This window comes from Podospora anserina, chromosome 2 (assembly GCF_000226545.1).
Source record: "Podospora anserina S mat+ genomic DNA chromosome 2, supercontig 2".
NCBI lineage: Eukaryota > Fungi > Ascomycota > Sordariomycetes > Sordariales > Podosporaceae > Podospora > Podospora anserina.
Genome location: NW_001914858.1, coordinates 2,086,792 through 2,099,408, shown reverse-complemented (window position 1 = coordinate 2,099,408; position 12,617 = coordinate 2,086,792). Strand labels below are relative to the sequence as shown.

Sequence of the window (12,617 nt, the reverse complement as noted above, 5' to 3'; positions counted from 1 at the left end):
GGTCTTCGGCCTCCACTCATCCCGCGAAGGCGTCCTCCTCTCCCTCCGCCCCCCATCCTCCCCCCAAGGGGTGGTGATAACGATGGAACTCCGCCGCAAATCAGGCCGCGTCGTCCAAGAGAAGTTCGTCCTCTTCCCGTCACCCCCAACAACAACCGCTCAACACCGACAACAAACAAAGGGTGTCGGCGGAGTGATCCTCCTGTCTGACCACCCCGCTTTTTCCACAGCAACAACGGAAGAGGAGGGGGAAGGAATCCAAGCTACCTTCAACCTCGGCCTCACCGAAAAACAACGCCGCGACCGCGAAGGCGTTGTTCTCCCCTACTTTGACGCCCAGACCGAGGTGGGTGGGGGGGAGGGGGGCAGGATATTGTATGACATGGGGAGGGAGGACGATTTTGATGAGGAGGAGGATGAGATTTAGTTTGGTGGTTTCTATACCCCCTTTCAGCCATCTCAATACGCCCAAGAGCATTCTTGTCACCACGCCTTACAAGACAACCACACCACCCTCCCCGTAAAATACTTGGCACAGCAAAAACAAAGCTGACCTGTACCATACTATAAACCACACCTCAATAGTAGTAGAACCCTTCCAAATATCTCAAAAGCCCTATCGACAAGCCATGGTTCACAATATAATATGGGTTAACCTCCTTCCCATGTTAATTATTTTGTGGCAAGGGTGACAACCCAGCCCCTTTCAACAATGGTTTAGTTTCTTCGAATCGGAGTATATATGTAGCATGAGACATATTATCTGCACCAAAAAAATAAAAAGGCAGTCGCATCATCAAATTCTCGTTATTGTTCTACTTCTCGCCCCAAAAAACTTCCTATCGCTGCCCAATAAGGGGTATCTCTTGGCAAAACAACTCCCCAACACCAAAAAAAAAAAAACACAATTCCCAACTCGCTCTGCTGAGAACATCCTTCCCCCTCTCCAGCGCTCAACACCATTACTGCACAGACGAACCCTCACCACCTGTGCTCTCACCCTCATCCAAATCCCCTTCAACACTACCAATCTCATCCCTTGGACCCATGATACTCAGCCTGGACATAGCCTCCTCACCTGAACTCTCATCCCCGTCCAAATCCATTTCAGCACTACCAAGTTCACCCTCTTCCTCATCTCGTCCAGCCATCCCATTCAGATTCTCATACACAGTCTCCGAAACACCCGGCGGGGCCGGCAGCAGCTCAGCCCGGGGCGAAACACGAGTAAGCGGACTCACAAGACCCGGCAACAAAGTGCCACACCCATAAGACCTTCCAAACGGTCGAAGTTCACCCCTGGGCGAAAAGCGGGCATTGGAAGGTGGAACGGCGAAAATGGACTGCGATTCGCGGTGGACAACAACCAGTGATGGTCCCGGCGAGGCTACCTGAAAGATTCTTCCCCCCGGGGAATTGATCGCGCAAATTGGGCCACCGGGAGGAAAAAATAACAATGGGTACATGTCTCGTTCGTCGGGAAGCGGGCTGTCGGGGAGATATCGGTTAGTGTCAGAAGAGTCCAAGTCACCCTCAGGCGGAGGACTTCCAGGGCGCGAAGAACCCTCAACGTCAGGGCGAGGGGGCACCGCGGGAGCGGGCGACAGCGGAGAAGGCGTCACGCGACGGGGCCGGGGAGGGTCCGGTGGAAGTTCGTTACCGGTTATACCATCGTAGACCGAGTATCCCCCCCTCGCAGGTGTGTTGAATGTCGGCGAAGCTGCCAGGTTGAGGCTTGGTGAAGTCGACGAGGACGTTTCGGAAAATGATGCTATGGTCTGCAAAAGGGGTGAAGGCGCATAATCCTGCGTAATAACCCACTCCGATACCCGTCTCATTACGTCACGTGGCGACCTTCTGTCAGGTATCAACAGTAGGTTGCGAGGGAACAGAGAATTCAGACTGTCGTGCTCTTCTGGGTCAGACTGCTCTACAGACTGCTCTGCAGACTGCTCTACAGACTGCTCTACAGACTGCTCTACTGGGCCAGGCTGATATGTTGCGGGCTGGTGTGTTACCGACCATTGCATCGTGGCCCCGTTACTCAAGTTCAGCCAACTTGCCTCCGTCGGATCCCATCGGGATTGTACCAATCGAGGGTCACCCAAATCCGCTGAAGATCCGCGTCCACGGTACGTGGCGAGCATTTGGTAATCTCTTTGGTTGGGTCTGCGGGCTCTTCGATCGTCCCGCGTTTGGCGAGGCCTGGGCGTTTCTCCTCCGGCCAAAGAAGAAGATGATGGTTGGGATCCTCCTTGAGGCCTGGGACGAGGGGTTTGTCCACGGGCCAAAGGTGTCAAAAATGATGGGGATGCTTCTCGAGTTCTAGATCGAGGCGAAAAGCCGAGTCTGGGTGATTGTCCACCGGCCGAGGATGAAGATAATGGTCGGGATCTTTTTCGACTCCTAGATGCAGGCTGAAAGCCGGAAGAGCCAGGCCTGGGGGCTTCTTCATCTGGTGTATCTTCAAGACCGGTCTGTCCGCTGGCCTGATCGTTGTCATCATTCTTTTCCTCATCCTTCTCTTCCTCATCCTTCTCTTCCTCATCCTCTTTTTCCACATCCTCCTCTTCTTCATTGCCCTTCTTCTTGTCACCCGGCCCATCTCCATCCCCCTTCTTGCCATCATCATTCTTGTCACCGTCGCTGTTCCCGCCATGACCCCCTCCACAACCATCATCTCCGCCATTGTCATCACGCTCTTTACCCTTTCCCTCGTCACGAGATTTCTGAACATCAGCAGGCCCCGACTTGGAAGACTCTCCTGCTGCATCACGAGCAGCTTCAGAATCTTCAGGGTCGCCTTGAAATTCCTCAGTCTTCCCATCAAATCTCGTCTCTGAAATGCGATATAAAGACCAGCCCCCGGAACCACCTTTCCTTTTTCCACGCCCTGAATGAGTCTGGGACCGTGTGATCCTCTTGTCTGACGTGGGATTCTCGTCCACCGCTTTCCCCTTGGCCTTCGGTTCCTGCGGCCTCTTCTCAACTGACCCCGCATCCATCTCGTCTCGTGTGCGCTTCACGGCGCGAGGCGGGTTTCGCTTCGGCCCCTTATTCTAGTCAGTGGCCTTGGGCGAAGGAGCTTTGCCAGTGGCATCTTGTGTTTTGTTGTCACCAGCCGGCGCCAGTTCGTCATCAGCCTTCTTGCTGGCCTCAGCCTCGGTCTCCTTGCTAGACTCTGTGTCTGCTTTTTTGTTCGACTCTGCGTCCGGCTGCTTGCTGGCCTCGGTGTCCGTCTTCTTGCCGGAATCTGTGTCCGTCTTCATGCTGGAATTTGTGTCGGCCTCCTTGCTAGACTCTGTGTCTGCTTTCTTGTTCGACTCTGCGTCCGGCTTCTTGCTGGTCTCGGTGTCCGTCTTCTTGCTGGTCTCGGTGTCGGCCTCGTTGCTAAACTCTGCGTCCGTCTTCTTGCTGGCCTCGGTGTCCGTCTTCTTGCTGGTCTCCGTTTCCGTCTTCTTGCTGGATTCAGTTCCCAATTCGTTGCCCGTTCCCTTGTCGGCCCTCTTGGGCTTCTCAGAAGCATCCTCCATGAAGTTGTCCATGAACGCATTGAAAAGATGCTTCTTGAAATCGCCGCGCACATCTTTGTAGTGGGCTTTCCATGCCTTGGTAAGCCAATTCTCAGTTAGATGGCCGTCCCGGATGCTGTTGTAGTATTGCGAGCAGTCGTCGCGAAAGTTGTTGTCGTTTGTCAGAGATGCAACATCGGGTTTCCCGTCAAGCTGGTATCCGTTGGGCAATTTGGCCAAGATGGTCTGGCGATCGGCCTCGCCCAAACGGTTCCATGATCCAGGAGCCAACAACAAATCCTTTGGCAAAATAGGGTCAGCCTCAGCGCGGAATTCGTGGTGTCAAGGTATACGTACGCGAAGGGCATTGCCGTTGCGCAGCTGCAAGAGACCTGAATTCTTTCCCCAAACTTGCGGGTGTTGGAATTTACGGGCTCTCTTAAGCCCCGCCTTGGACTGAGCAGCAGTCTTGGCCTTCTTAGACCTTGAAACCAGAGGCTCGTCACAGCTTCTACGCTTATTGGAGCCTCTTGTGGCTCGAGAGTAGTCAGCGTAACCGCCGTCGTCATCATCCTCTTGAGAATGCGGGATTTCGCGATCGAAGTCTCGATAGGGCGTGTTTTCAGGACCCTTGGGCGGGGCCCCGGGGCTTTGGACATCAGGACTCTTCGACAGGGCCCTTATCGCACCAGAGTTAGAGTCACCCATCGTTGCTGATAGCTCCAAATAAGTACTGGAATGATGGTTTAGGTTTCTCTGGGGGCTTTTGATCGCCGGATCCGGTCGTGACTGGGAACAAAAGTAATTTAAAAAAAAGATTGGAGGATGGTGGGTGGTCAACGATGCGATGTTTGTTACATAACAAGCGAGTAAGAGACTGATGGATACTCGGTACTGTATGTGCTGCTGTAATATGACCTGGGCTGGCAATGTTGTCTGATGTTTGTGTGAGAAGAGGGAATGCCAACGGGCAAAGTTGAAAGGCAGAGAAACACGTCGTTCCCACTGACAGAGTAAAGGGAAGGTGAACGTGGATGTATTACAAGGCTGTGGCATCAGGCAGGTGCAGTATTCAAAGTGGAGCAGATTGCCGATTACCACAGCAACTTCTTTTTTATGATTGGTCAGCCTTACACACATGCGGCAGCTTTCTCCCCTACAGCTAGCTGCCCCTGTCTCTGTAAGACATTTGCATCATTGACAACGTACCGTAGCACGTCAGCAACAGGGCTTGGGATGACACTTGCTCCATCTTTTCTTTCAGTCAATTCAGATACCCGCCCGTGCCTCCCTACTGTATTGCTCTTCACCGACCCGCTGCAATAAGCCCCGGAGCCGAAGCTGAAGGACGACACCTCTCCAACCAAAAAAGCCACGTACACTTGCGCCTGCCCAAAGGTAACCTGGCTGGTCTTTGACACCTTTGCGACCAGCATCAGCAACAGCCGCAATACCAAGCCAAACAACTTCACCACCCGCACCACCACCACCACCACCACCTCCTCCTCCTCCTCCTCCCCCCCCTCCTCCTCCTCCTCAAATCAAAATGATCCGCTCAACCCAAATCGCCCGCATAGACGGTCCGTTCCCCCTTTTCCCCTACACGTTCCCCCCCACCGCCCCTTCATCAACTAACCCCCCCCCCCCCCCCCCCAATAGGAGTAATGCTCTGCGCCTCAACAGACACGTCCCCCTCCGACCCCCCCGACCTAGCCGAAGTAAAATCCCAAATCAAGCTCATCCTCCGCCGCCTAACCCGCACTTCCAACCCCCAAGCCAGCATCTCGTCAGGCGCCTACACAATCCACTACCTCCTCCAGTCCGACATCGTCTACCTCACCATCACCGACGCCTCCTACCCCCGCAAGCTCGCCTTCACCTACCTCTCCGACCTCGCCACCGAGTTCTCCACCACCTACCCCCAGCAGCAGCTCATGTCCACCATCCTCCGCCCCTACGCCTTTATGGAGTTTGACACCTTCATCAGCCGGACAAAAGCTACCTATTCTGACGCGAGGGCGACGCAGAACCTGGACAAGCTCAATGATGAGCTGAGGGACGTGACAAAGGTCATGACCAAGAATATTGAGGATTTGCTGTATCGGGGGGACAGCCTGGAGAGGATGGGCGAGTTGAGCAGTAGGTTGAGGGATGATAGCGCAAAGTATCGCAAGGCGGCCGTGAGGATCAATTGGGATTTGATGCTGAAGCAGTATGGGCCTTTTGCCGGGTTGGGGTTGTTTATATTGATTTTTGTCTGGTGGAGGTTTTTCTAGCGGGTAAGCACTGCGGGAAGGGGGAGATGTATTGGAACTAATGAGGCGGATGGACGTGAGCATTTGGAGTTATTGGGAAAGCGACATGTTTGAATATGTATAAAGATGAGCAAAGGCATGCGAGCAACTGGCTAGGCAAGCAGAGCTTGGGGGCTAACATGTGAATATCAAGGGTTTACAATGGTCATGAGATCACCTCGGTTCTCCCTATTTTGCCCATGTTTTGACATGAATTCATGTAATGCTAAAATCTACGTAATTACACACCAGCAACCTCCCACTCCCATGGCAACACCTCATTTCCTCTTGGTCGCCTTCCCCTTCTTCTCAGCCCCCGTCACTTTAACCGCCTCCTCCTTCTCCTCCTTCGGCTCCTCCACAACCTCCCCTTCCTTCTTCTTCTCCTCAATCTTCTTGGCCCCTTCCTCCTCCTCCTCTTCCTCATCCTCATCACCCCCCTGACCAAACTCGTTGACCCTGGTATAATCAACCTTGTACACCCACCTCTGATAAATATAAATAAAGAAAATCACATCATCCCTCAAGGTCGCCAACCGATGCAGAAACGGCATCTTGATCGTAAACGCAAACAAGTCATCAATAAACGTGTTCAGAAACTTGTACATCATCGCCTTGCCCGGCATGTGCGCCACGCTTTTCAGTCTGTAGTTGATATACAAGCTCGGCAGCATCATCAAGAACCCATAGGCGTAGACCGAACCGACAAGCGTAGCGATGATGTAGCTGTACCACGACTTGTGGGTTTCATACACCAGGGAATAAACCGCGTAGGCGAGGAGGAGAGGCACGCCGGCCATGTACATGTACTTGAAGGCGATCTCGTCGTACTCTTTAGTCTTTTGCTCCGTGGTGCTGAGCTTGTGCTTGTCTTCAAAGGAGATGCGGTAAGGGATGAGGGAGTTGGGGGAGGCGCGGACGCGGACGTTGACGACGGTGGTGATTTTCCAGAGTTCGATCAGGATGCCAACGCCTTGGCCGCCGAGGATCATCCAGGAGGTGTTTTGGGATTGGTCGATCAGGTAGAGGAAAATGACGGTTTGCATGAAGACGTTGGCGAGGATGGATCTGACGGAAATACCAACATTGTCCTTCTTCTTGCGGTAATGGGCGATATCAGAGCCGAAAGCCAAAGTCTCGAGGATCATGTGCGCGATGCTGACGATGATGGTGACGCAGAGGAGGATGGGGTTGGTGTCCATGAAGATCTCCTTGACCATCTCGATCTCGCTGCCGTCGCCACCACCGGCTGACATGCCGCCTCCCCAGGCCGCCTGGCGAGCTTGTTCCTTGCTGTTCGTCTCAATGGGGGCCATGAGCTTGAACTTCCAGTCGGCCAGGTTGTTGAGGTCAATGCGGATGGGCAAAGTGGTCACGGTCTCGTTCACGATGGTCATCTTGGACTTGAGCTGCCAGAAGGTGTTGACGAAGAGGATGGGGTAGTACCATCCATTCTGGCCAGTTCCGTCACGGGCACCTGTTGCCTCGAGACGGATATACTGGCGAATAGCTGGATGAGCCTGAGGAAACGAAAACGTGCCGCTACCAGGGATGAAGGACAGCGACACGTTGGGGTGGTAGTAGTTGGCGACAATCGGGCCAGCCTGCTCGGGCTCATCCTCCACCACGACTTCCTCCACCTCGGCATTGTCGGATAGCAAGTTCCTCGTCTTGGACTCCTTCTTCTTGGGGATGTACTGCGTCAGAGGGTGAACAAAGTGATAAGCAGCACCAGGATCGTAATTGCGCCGAGTCGGATCGAGAGGGGCGCCGGGCAATCCAATATAAAAGTGTCCCCAGAGAGTGCCGTTTTTCTGAACAGGAACTGGCACATTGATAGTTCCCTCGGCAACTCTTGAGTCGCTCCAGTTTCCAATCCTGAACCCCTTCTCCTGAAAGACAATGGTGTCCTTGGGTAGCTTGTCGAGAGGCTCAGCAACGAATGACGGGGAAACGGTAACGATGATATCGACGGCGCTGTTGTCTGGCCAGATTGGGGCGATGGATTGGGGAATATGGCTGTAGACAGCTCCGTCGTTCAGCTGTCGTGGGCGCTCATGGTATGGTGGTATGGCACCAGTTGCGACTTGGACTACCTGTCCGTCGGCGTTGGTGACAGACGTGGTCTTTTGGCCGCCTCCTGTGAACTGTTTCATAACAAACTGCATGGCCATCCACATCGCAAGACCTTGGAATATTTTCATGAGCATCGATTGCTGGAGCCATTGTTAGTGAACATGGTCAAAGACAGCCAGCCGTTGGGTAGCATATCAACCTACGCCTTGCTCCTCCTGGCGAGCAGGCTCAGCGCCTGCTGCCGCGACGGGTTCCGGCATCTTGGGCGATTTTATTGATTCCGGAGTTGACTTTAGTTCATATGGGAAGACGTTTGGAAATAAGGACAAGAAAAATCCAAAGAAAAAAAAAACGTCGTCTTTGCAAAGGGCACGTTTTCCGAGACGGACGTTGCGCTTTCTGTCTAGCGTCGTGGCGTAATTCCAGGCCCTGGATCACTGAAGTGGCCGGCCGGCCGGCGCTGCAAATCAAAGTCAGGGACGAGGCCACGGTTCCACGGCAGCTCCCGAGGCTGGGTGGGGGTCCATGCACCCCACATATTTCAACAAGGTGCTGTTTTGTTTGCTTCACTTTAGGCACATATTAAGAATAAGACAGGGCATTTTAAGTTCATCTTTTATTAGGGGCTATGGTAAAGCTATCGGATACCAAGACAGTCAAAAGTCCATGATGTGACGGATATCTTCATCAGCCTCAGCTGCGAGGCTTGACGCTCCCTTATACAGGAGCTCGTCGGGTATTTCCAGCGTCTGCCGAAGGTCCCAAATCCTGGTCATATGATGCCAACAGCATCGAGTTTCGTTAGTAGTATTCCGAACATCGAGGATAGAAACAACTGCTTACCTGAAGAAAGAAAAAAGGTGGTGAAGCCTCGTCCTCAACAGAGTAATCGGAATCGAAGGATGAGGCTGCCCGTCCGAAGAGAGACAGCCACACGCCGCGTATTGCACTCAAGTGATTTTCTCACAAGCTTCGTAATGACTCTCCCAGAGGGACACCAGCAAGAAAACCGCCAAAGCAGCCTCTCCTGGGCCCTGCTTTTCTGATGCCAATTACAGACGCAGAGTTGCGTCAAGCCGTCACCGGCAGAGCTCGCGACCCATCGACACAACCCTCCGAGGAAGGCTGTGGGACGGACGAACTGGTGTGAAGCAGATTCTCCGAATTTCTCATATGCGTAAAGGATCCTCCGAAGAGGTCGAAAGTAGTGTGTGAACAAGACTTTCCGTTTGTCGCATAGAAACGCAGCGTTGAAGAGGACGAGGCTTCACGCAGAAGAAAAAAAGAAAGAGAGTGAGAGTTCGCTGCAATTGAGTCAACCACAATTTGTATCGCCAAAATAAAGTGGGGCCATCGACTGCCTGTCCGGAAAGCTTATGCACAGACCAAGGGGAGCTCTCACCGCCCGAATCTTGCCCCACGGCACCGCCCGCCCCTCCACCGGCCATTGAACCCCTCCCTCCATTCATCGATGCAGACTTGTGAAGACAAGTAAGTTGAGGTAGTCTGGGACCCGACGAATCACTGTACAACGACAAAACTAGCATCAAGTTTGATAGGACAACGGTGCCGTCTCGTGACTGCCACGTTTGGCCATTTTATCTCTATATTGGGGGATTCCCAATCCCATGATTTGGCCTTGTGAAGCTCGTGTGGTGTTCGGCGCCGTTCGATTCGTCAAAGACGAGCCGCCGTTATGTCATACATCTGGCCCACATCTGGCTTCATCAAAGGTCCACGTTCACGGCCAACAGGTCGTTCAATCCCGCGGGTCGCCTTTCAGGTCCATGTCGACCGAGTTGTGTCTCTCATGTTCAAACATATATAAGTATCATCCCAGTCTCGCTGTTCATTTCTTCCTAGTTTCCAAGGACGGTGCTTTGCTCGGGTCTATTATCTACACCTCGACGAAATCTCACTGAGCCTCCCTTTGACTGCCACCTTCTACATCTTGTCTTGCGATTCCAATTCGTTTAAATAAGAACCAACTCCACTACTCTCACCAGCAGCCGCCCTTGTTTAGAGGTTCGCCGAGCGTCATCAACCAGGGGATCCTCGGACTCTTTCCCAGAAGCGCATAATAAATCCTCCAGGTTGCTTCCAGTCAACTTGCTTATCCCGAGTGACTCAGACGACAGCTCACAGTTGGACTTGTATACACCACCCCTTCCATACCAGCCCGCCGTCCCATCTAATCTTCTTTGCGCCTTACCACCAACAAATCCCCTCGTAAACACCACAACTCGCCCATCATGGAATCAGGCGACGCCAACAACAACAACAACAGCAACAACAACAACAGCAACAACAACAACAACGAAACCACCCCCAAGCGCACAAAAATCTGCGTCTACTGCGGCGCCTCCCCAGGCTTTAACCCCATCTACGTTGAAGCCGCCCGCTCACTCGCAAGAGAAATGGCCAAAAACAACATCCAACTAGGTACCTCCTCCGCCTCCCTTTGACTCTCTCCAGTCCTAACAACAAATCTCCAGTCTACGGAGGCGGCACAGTAGGCCTAATGGGCGAAGTAGCCCGTACCCTCGTCTCCCTCTCCGGACCGGACTCAGTCCACGGCATAATCCCCGAAGCCCTCGTCCGCTACGAGCGCGACGCAAACTACTCCTCCACCATCCCCGACCCGTCCAACCCTTCCTCCCGTCCCCATACCTCCTCCACCTCCTCCCTGACAGTCCCGGAAGAGACAGTCTTCGGCCGGACAACCATCGTCCCCGACATGCACACCCGAAAACGCCTCATGGCCCAAGAGGTCCTCGACGGTGGCCCAGGCTCCGGTTTCGTCGCCCTGGCAGGCGGGTACGGTACCTTGGAGGAGCTGTTTGAGACCATGACGTGGAACCAGCTGGGCATTCACAACAAGGGGATCGTCATTCTCAACATCAACGGTTTCTACGATGGCATCAGGCAGTGGATCAACAAGAGCGTAGAAGAGGGGTTTATCCACGGTGGGAACAAGAACATCCTTGTCGAGGCCAAGACAGCAGAGGAGGCGATCAGGGCGTTGGAAGAGTACAAGGTGTCAGACGCGGCGCTCAAGTTGAACTGGAGCTCGCAATAGGGAATGTGATAGATGGACGGAGAAACTAGATGGAATGGCCAGAAAACAAAAACATCATAAATCAAGACTCCTTTCGCTCAGGCGAAATCAGTGGCCCATCTCAGACTCTGATGTAGCTTTTCATGCTCGGAAGTGCTTTCTCTATCTCTTCCAAAGCGCTGGGCCTGCATAATAATCACAAAGCCCGACCCACAAAGGGTCATCAATTTCCATCTGCGTAATCAACTGCAACAACTGCATTTGCATCTGCACCGACAACCGAGCAAAGAACTCCGGACTGACCTCCCTCAGTGCGCCAGGATTCCTTCATACAATAACTCGGCCATTATTGCTCTCTACGCATCAACATCCATCGCCGTGCTCTCATCCTCCACCGTCGCCGCCTGAGGGCCCCCCTCCTTCTTATCATCCGCCACCAGCTCCAAATACCTCTGCACCTCGTGCCCATCAAACACCTGAAACGGCTCCGTCTTCTTCGTCTCCTTGACATAGCCCACCACACCCACACTGGTATTCTCCACCGTCAACTCCCTATCCTGCACCAAACTCTCCTTCAGCGCCCTCAACCCATGCTCAATCAGCTCCTCCCGTGTGCTGGTCTTGAACTTGTCCAGGTTTCTCTCGAGATACGTCCTCGCCATCTGGGACCTGGCACCAATGGCAAAGGCAATCATCTCCTCCGTCATGCCCGACGGTTGAAATTCAAAGAGGTGAGGGCCGGAATCGTCCACGCCGGCGACGAGGAGACCAACGCCGTAGGGGCGCTTTCCGTAGTGCTGCGTGTTGATCTGGGCTTTGGAGCCGATCATGTCGACGAGGGAGCGGATGGGCATGTTGCGGGAGTAGGTGAGGCGGTGGCCGAGGCATTGCTGCTTCATAAAGTTGGAGAGGACGCGGGCGTCCGAGGTGAGGCCGGCGATGGCGATGCCGACGTGCTCGTCGATGGGGAAGAGTTTCTTTTGGTACGAGGAGAGTTCTTCTGCGTTGCGCTGGGGGGGGGGGGGAGGCGGAGGGCATGAAGTGTTAGATGTGATAAGTGTTAGTTAAAAGGTGGGGGGGGGACGCACCTTGATCGCTACGAGGACGGCGTGTGTTTTGCTGGCGATTCCTACTACGACTGAACCCTGCTTAACTGCTTCGGCTGCATACTCGACCTGGAATATCCGCCCCTGTGGGGAGCTGGGTTGGTGAGAGAGTGTGTCAGTCAGCGATGTTGACCAAAAAGGTGGGATGCCCCGAGTCGCAGCAGCAATAGCAAGCAAGCAAACTTACAATGTGACCGAGTCGTTGTCGTAGTTGTTCCTGAACATGGTGGCGGCCTGTTCGACTGTGCTGTTTGTCTGATCCGAGGTGCAGTTCAAGTCACGATGATCAACCCTGACGGTTCGATTTGGTATCAAGGTGGTAGAGAAAGTGGTTGTGGTCTAGTCGTCAAGTTGCAGTGTGGTAAGGCGGTGTTTGTGGTTGATGGTCGAGCTCCCACCCAGCTACCTCAGCAACTCCCCCAGGCAGCTCCTAGCTTCGTCGTCGCCTGCCGCAGAGGTACGTTATCCGCTTTTTGGGGAAAGCACGGGCCTTGGTTTATACTGAACTAGCTTATTCAGGGTTAGCGCCTGCCAGCCGCACAGGGGAGCCCGCCAAGGCTGACCTACCCAG

General features: G+C 53.7%; 7 protein-coding genes across 7 annotated transcripts; 3 read left to right on the top strand and 4 right to left on the bottom strand.

Moving 5' to 3' along the window:
- Position 1: 1 nt before the first annotated feature.
- On the top strand, positions 2 to 427 carry PODANS_2_5690 (uncharacterized protein; the record flags this gene model as incomplete). Its single annotated transcript, XM_001911297.1, has 1 exon — positions 2 to 427. A coding segment is annotated over one exon (426 nt), but the record flags the coding sequence as incomplete, so codon positions are not given.
- A 535-nt stretch (positions 428 to 962) lies between these two features.
- Positions 963 to 3,005, bottom strand: PODANS_2_5680 (uncharacterized protein; the record flags this gene model as incomplete). Its single annotated transcript, XM_001911296.1, has 1 exon — positions 963 to 3,005. One exon carries the CDS (start codon positions 3,003 to 3,005, stop codon positions 963 to 965), a length of 2,043 nt encoding a protein of 680 aa, XP_001911331.1.
- A 54-nt stretch (positions 3,006 to 3,059) lies between these two features.
- Positions 3,060 to 4,652, bottom strand: PODANS_2_5675 (uncharacterized protein; the record flags this gene model as incomplete). Its single annotated transcript, XM_001911295.1, has 2 exons — positions 3,060 to 3,812; positions 3,870 to 4,652. The coding sequence occupies 2 exons, from the start codon at positions 4,650 to 4,652 to the stop codon at positions 3,060 to 3,062; spliced, it is 1,536 nt and encodes a 511-aa protein (XP_001911330.1).
- Positions 4,653 to 5,176: 524 nt separating this feature from the next.
- Positions 5,177 to 5,788, top strand: PODANS_2_5670 (uncharacterized protein; the record flags this gene model as incomplete). The annotated part of the gene is made up of 1 exon (XM_001911294.1): positions 5,177 to 5,788. One exon carries the CDS (start codon positions 5,177 to 5,179, stop codon positions 5,786 to 5,788), a length of 612 nt encoding a protein of 203 aa, XP_001911329.1.
- Positions 5,789 to 6,084: 296 nt separating this feature from the next.
- On the bottom strand, positions 6,085 to 8,142 carry PODANS_2_5660 (uncharacterized protein; the record flags this gene model as incomplete). Its single annotated transcript, XM_001911293.1, has 2 exons — positions 6,085 to 8,022; positions 8,086 to 8,142. The coding sequence occupies 2 exons, from the start codon at positions 8,140 to 8,142 to the stop codon at positions 6,085 to 6,087; spliced, it is 1,995 nt and encodes a 664-aa protein (XP_001911328.1).
- Positions 8,143 to 10,134: 1,992 nt separating this feature from the next.
- On the top strand, positions 10,135 to 10,961 carry PODANS_2_5650 (uncharacterized protein; the record flags this gene model as incomplete). The annotated part of the gene is made up of 2 exons (XM_001911292.1): positions 10,135 to 10,324; positions 10,378 to 10,961. The coding sequence occupies 2 exons, from the start codon at positions 10,135 to 10,137 to the stop codon at positions 10,959 to 10,961; spliced, it is 774 nt and encodes a 257-aa protein (XP_001911327.1).
- A 335-nt stretch (positions 10,962 to 11,296) lies between these two features.
- On the bottom strand, positions 11,297 to 12,271 carry PODANS_2_5640 (uncharacterized protein; the record flags this gene model as incomplete). The annotated part of the gene is made up of 3 exons (XM_001911291.1): positions 11,297 to 11,950; positions 12,029 to 12,140; positions 12,234 to 12,271. 3 exons carry the CDS (start codon positions 12,269 to 12,271, stop codon positions 11,297 to 11,299), a joined length of 804 nt encoding a protein of 267 aa, XP_001911326.1.
- Between the last annotated feature and the right edge of the window lie 346 nt (positions 12,272 to 12,617).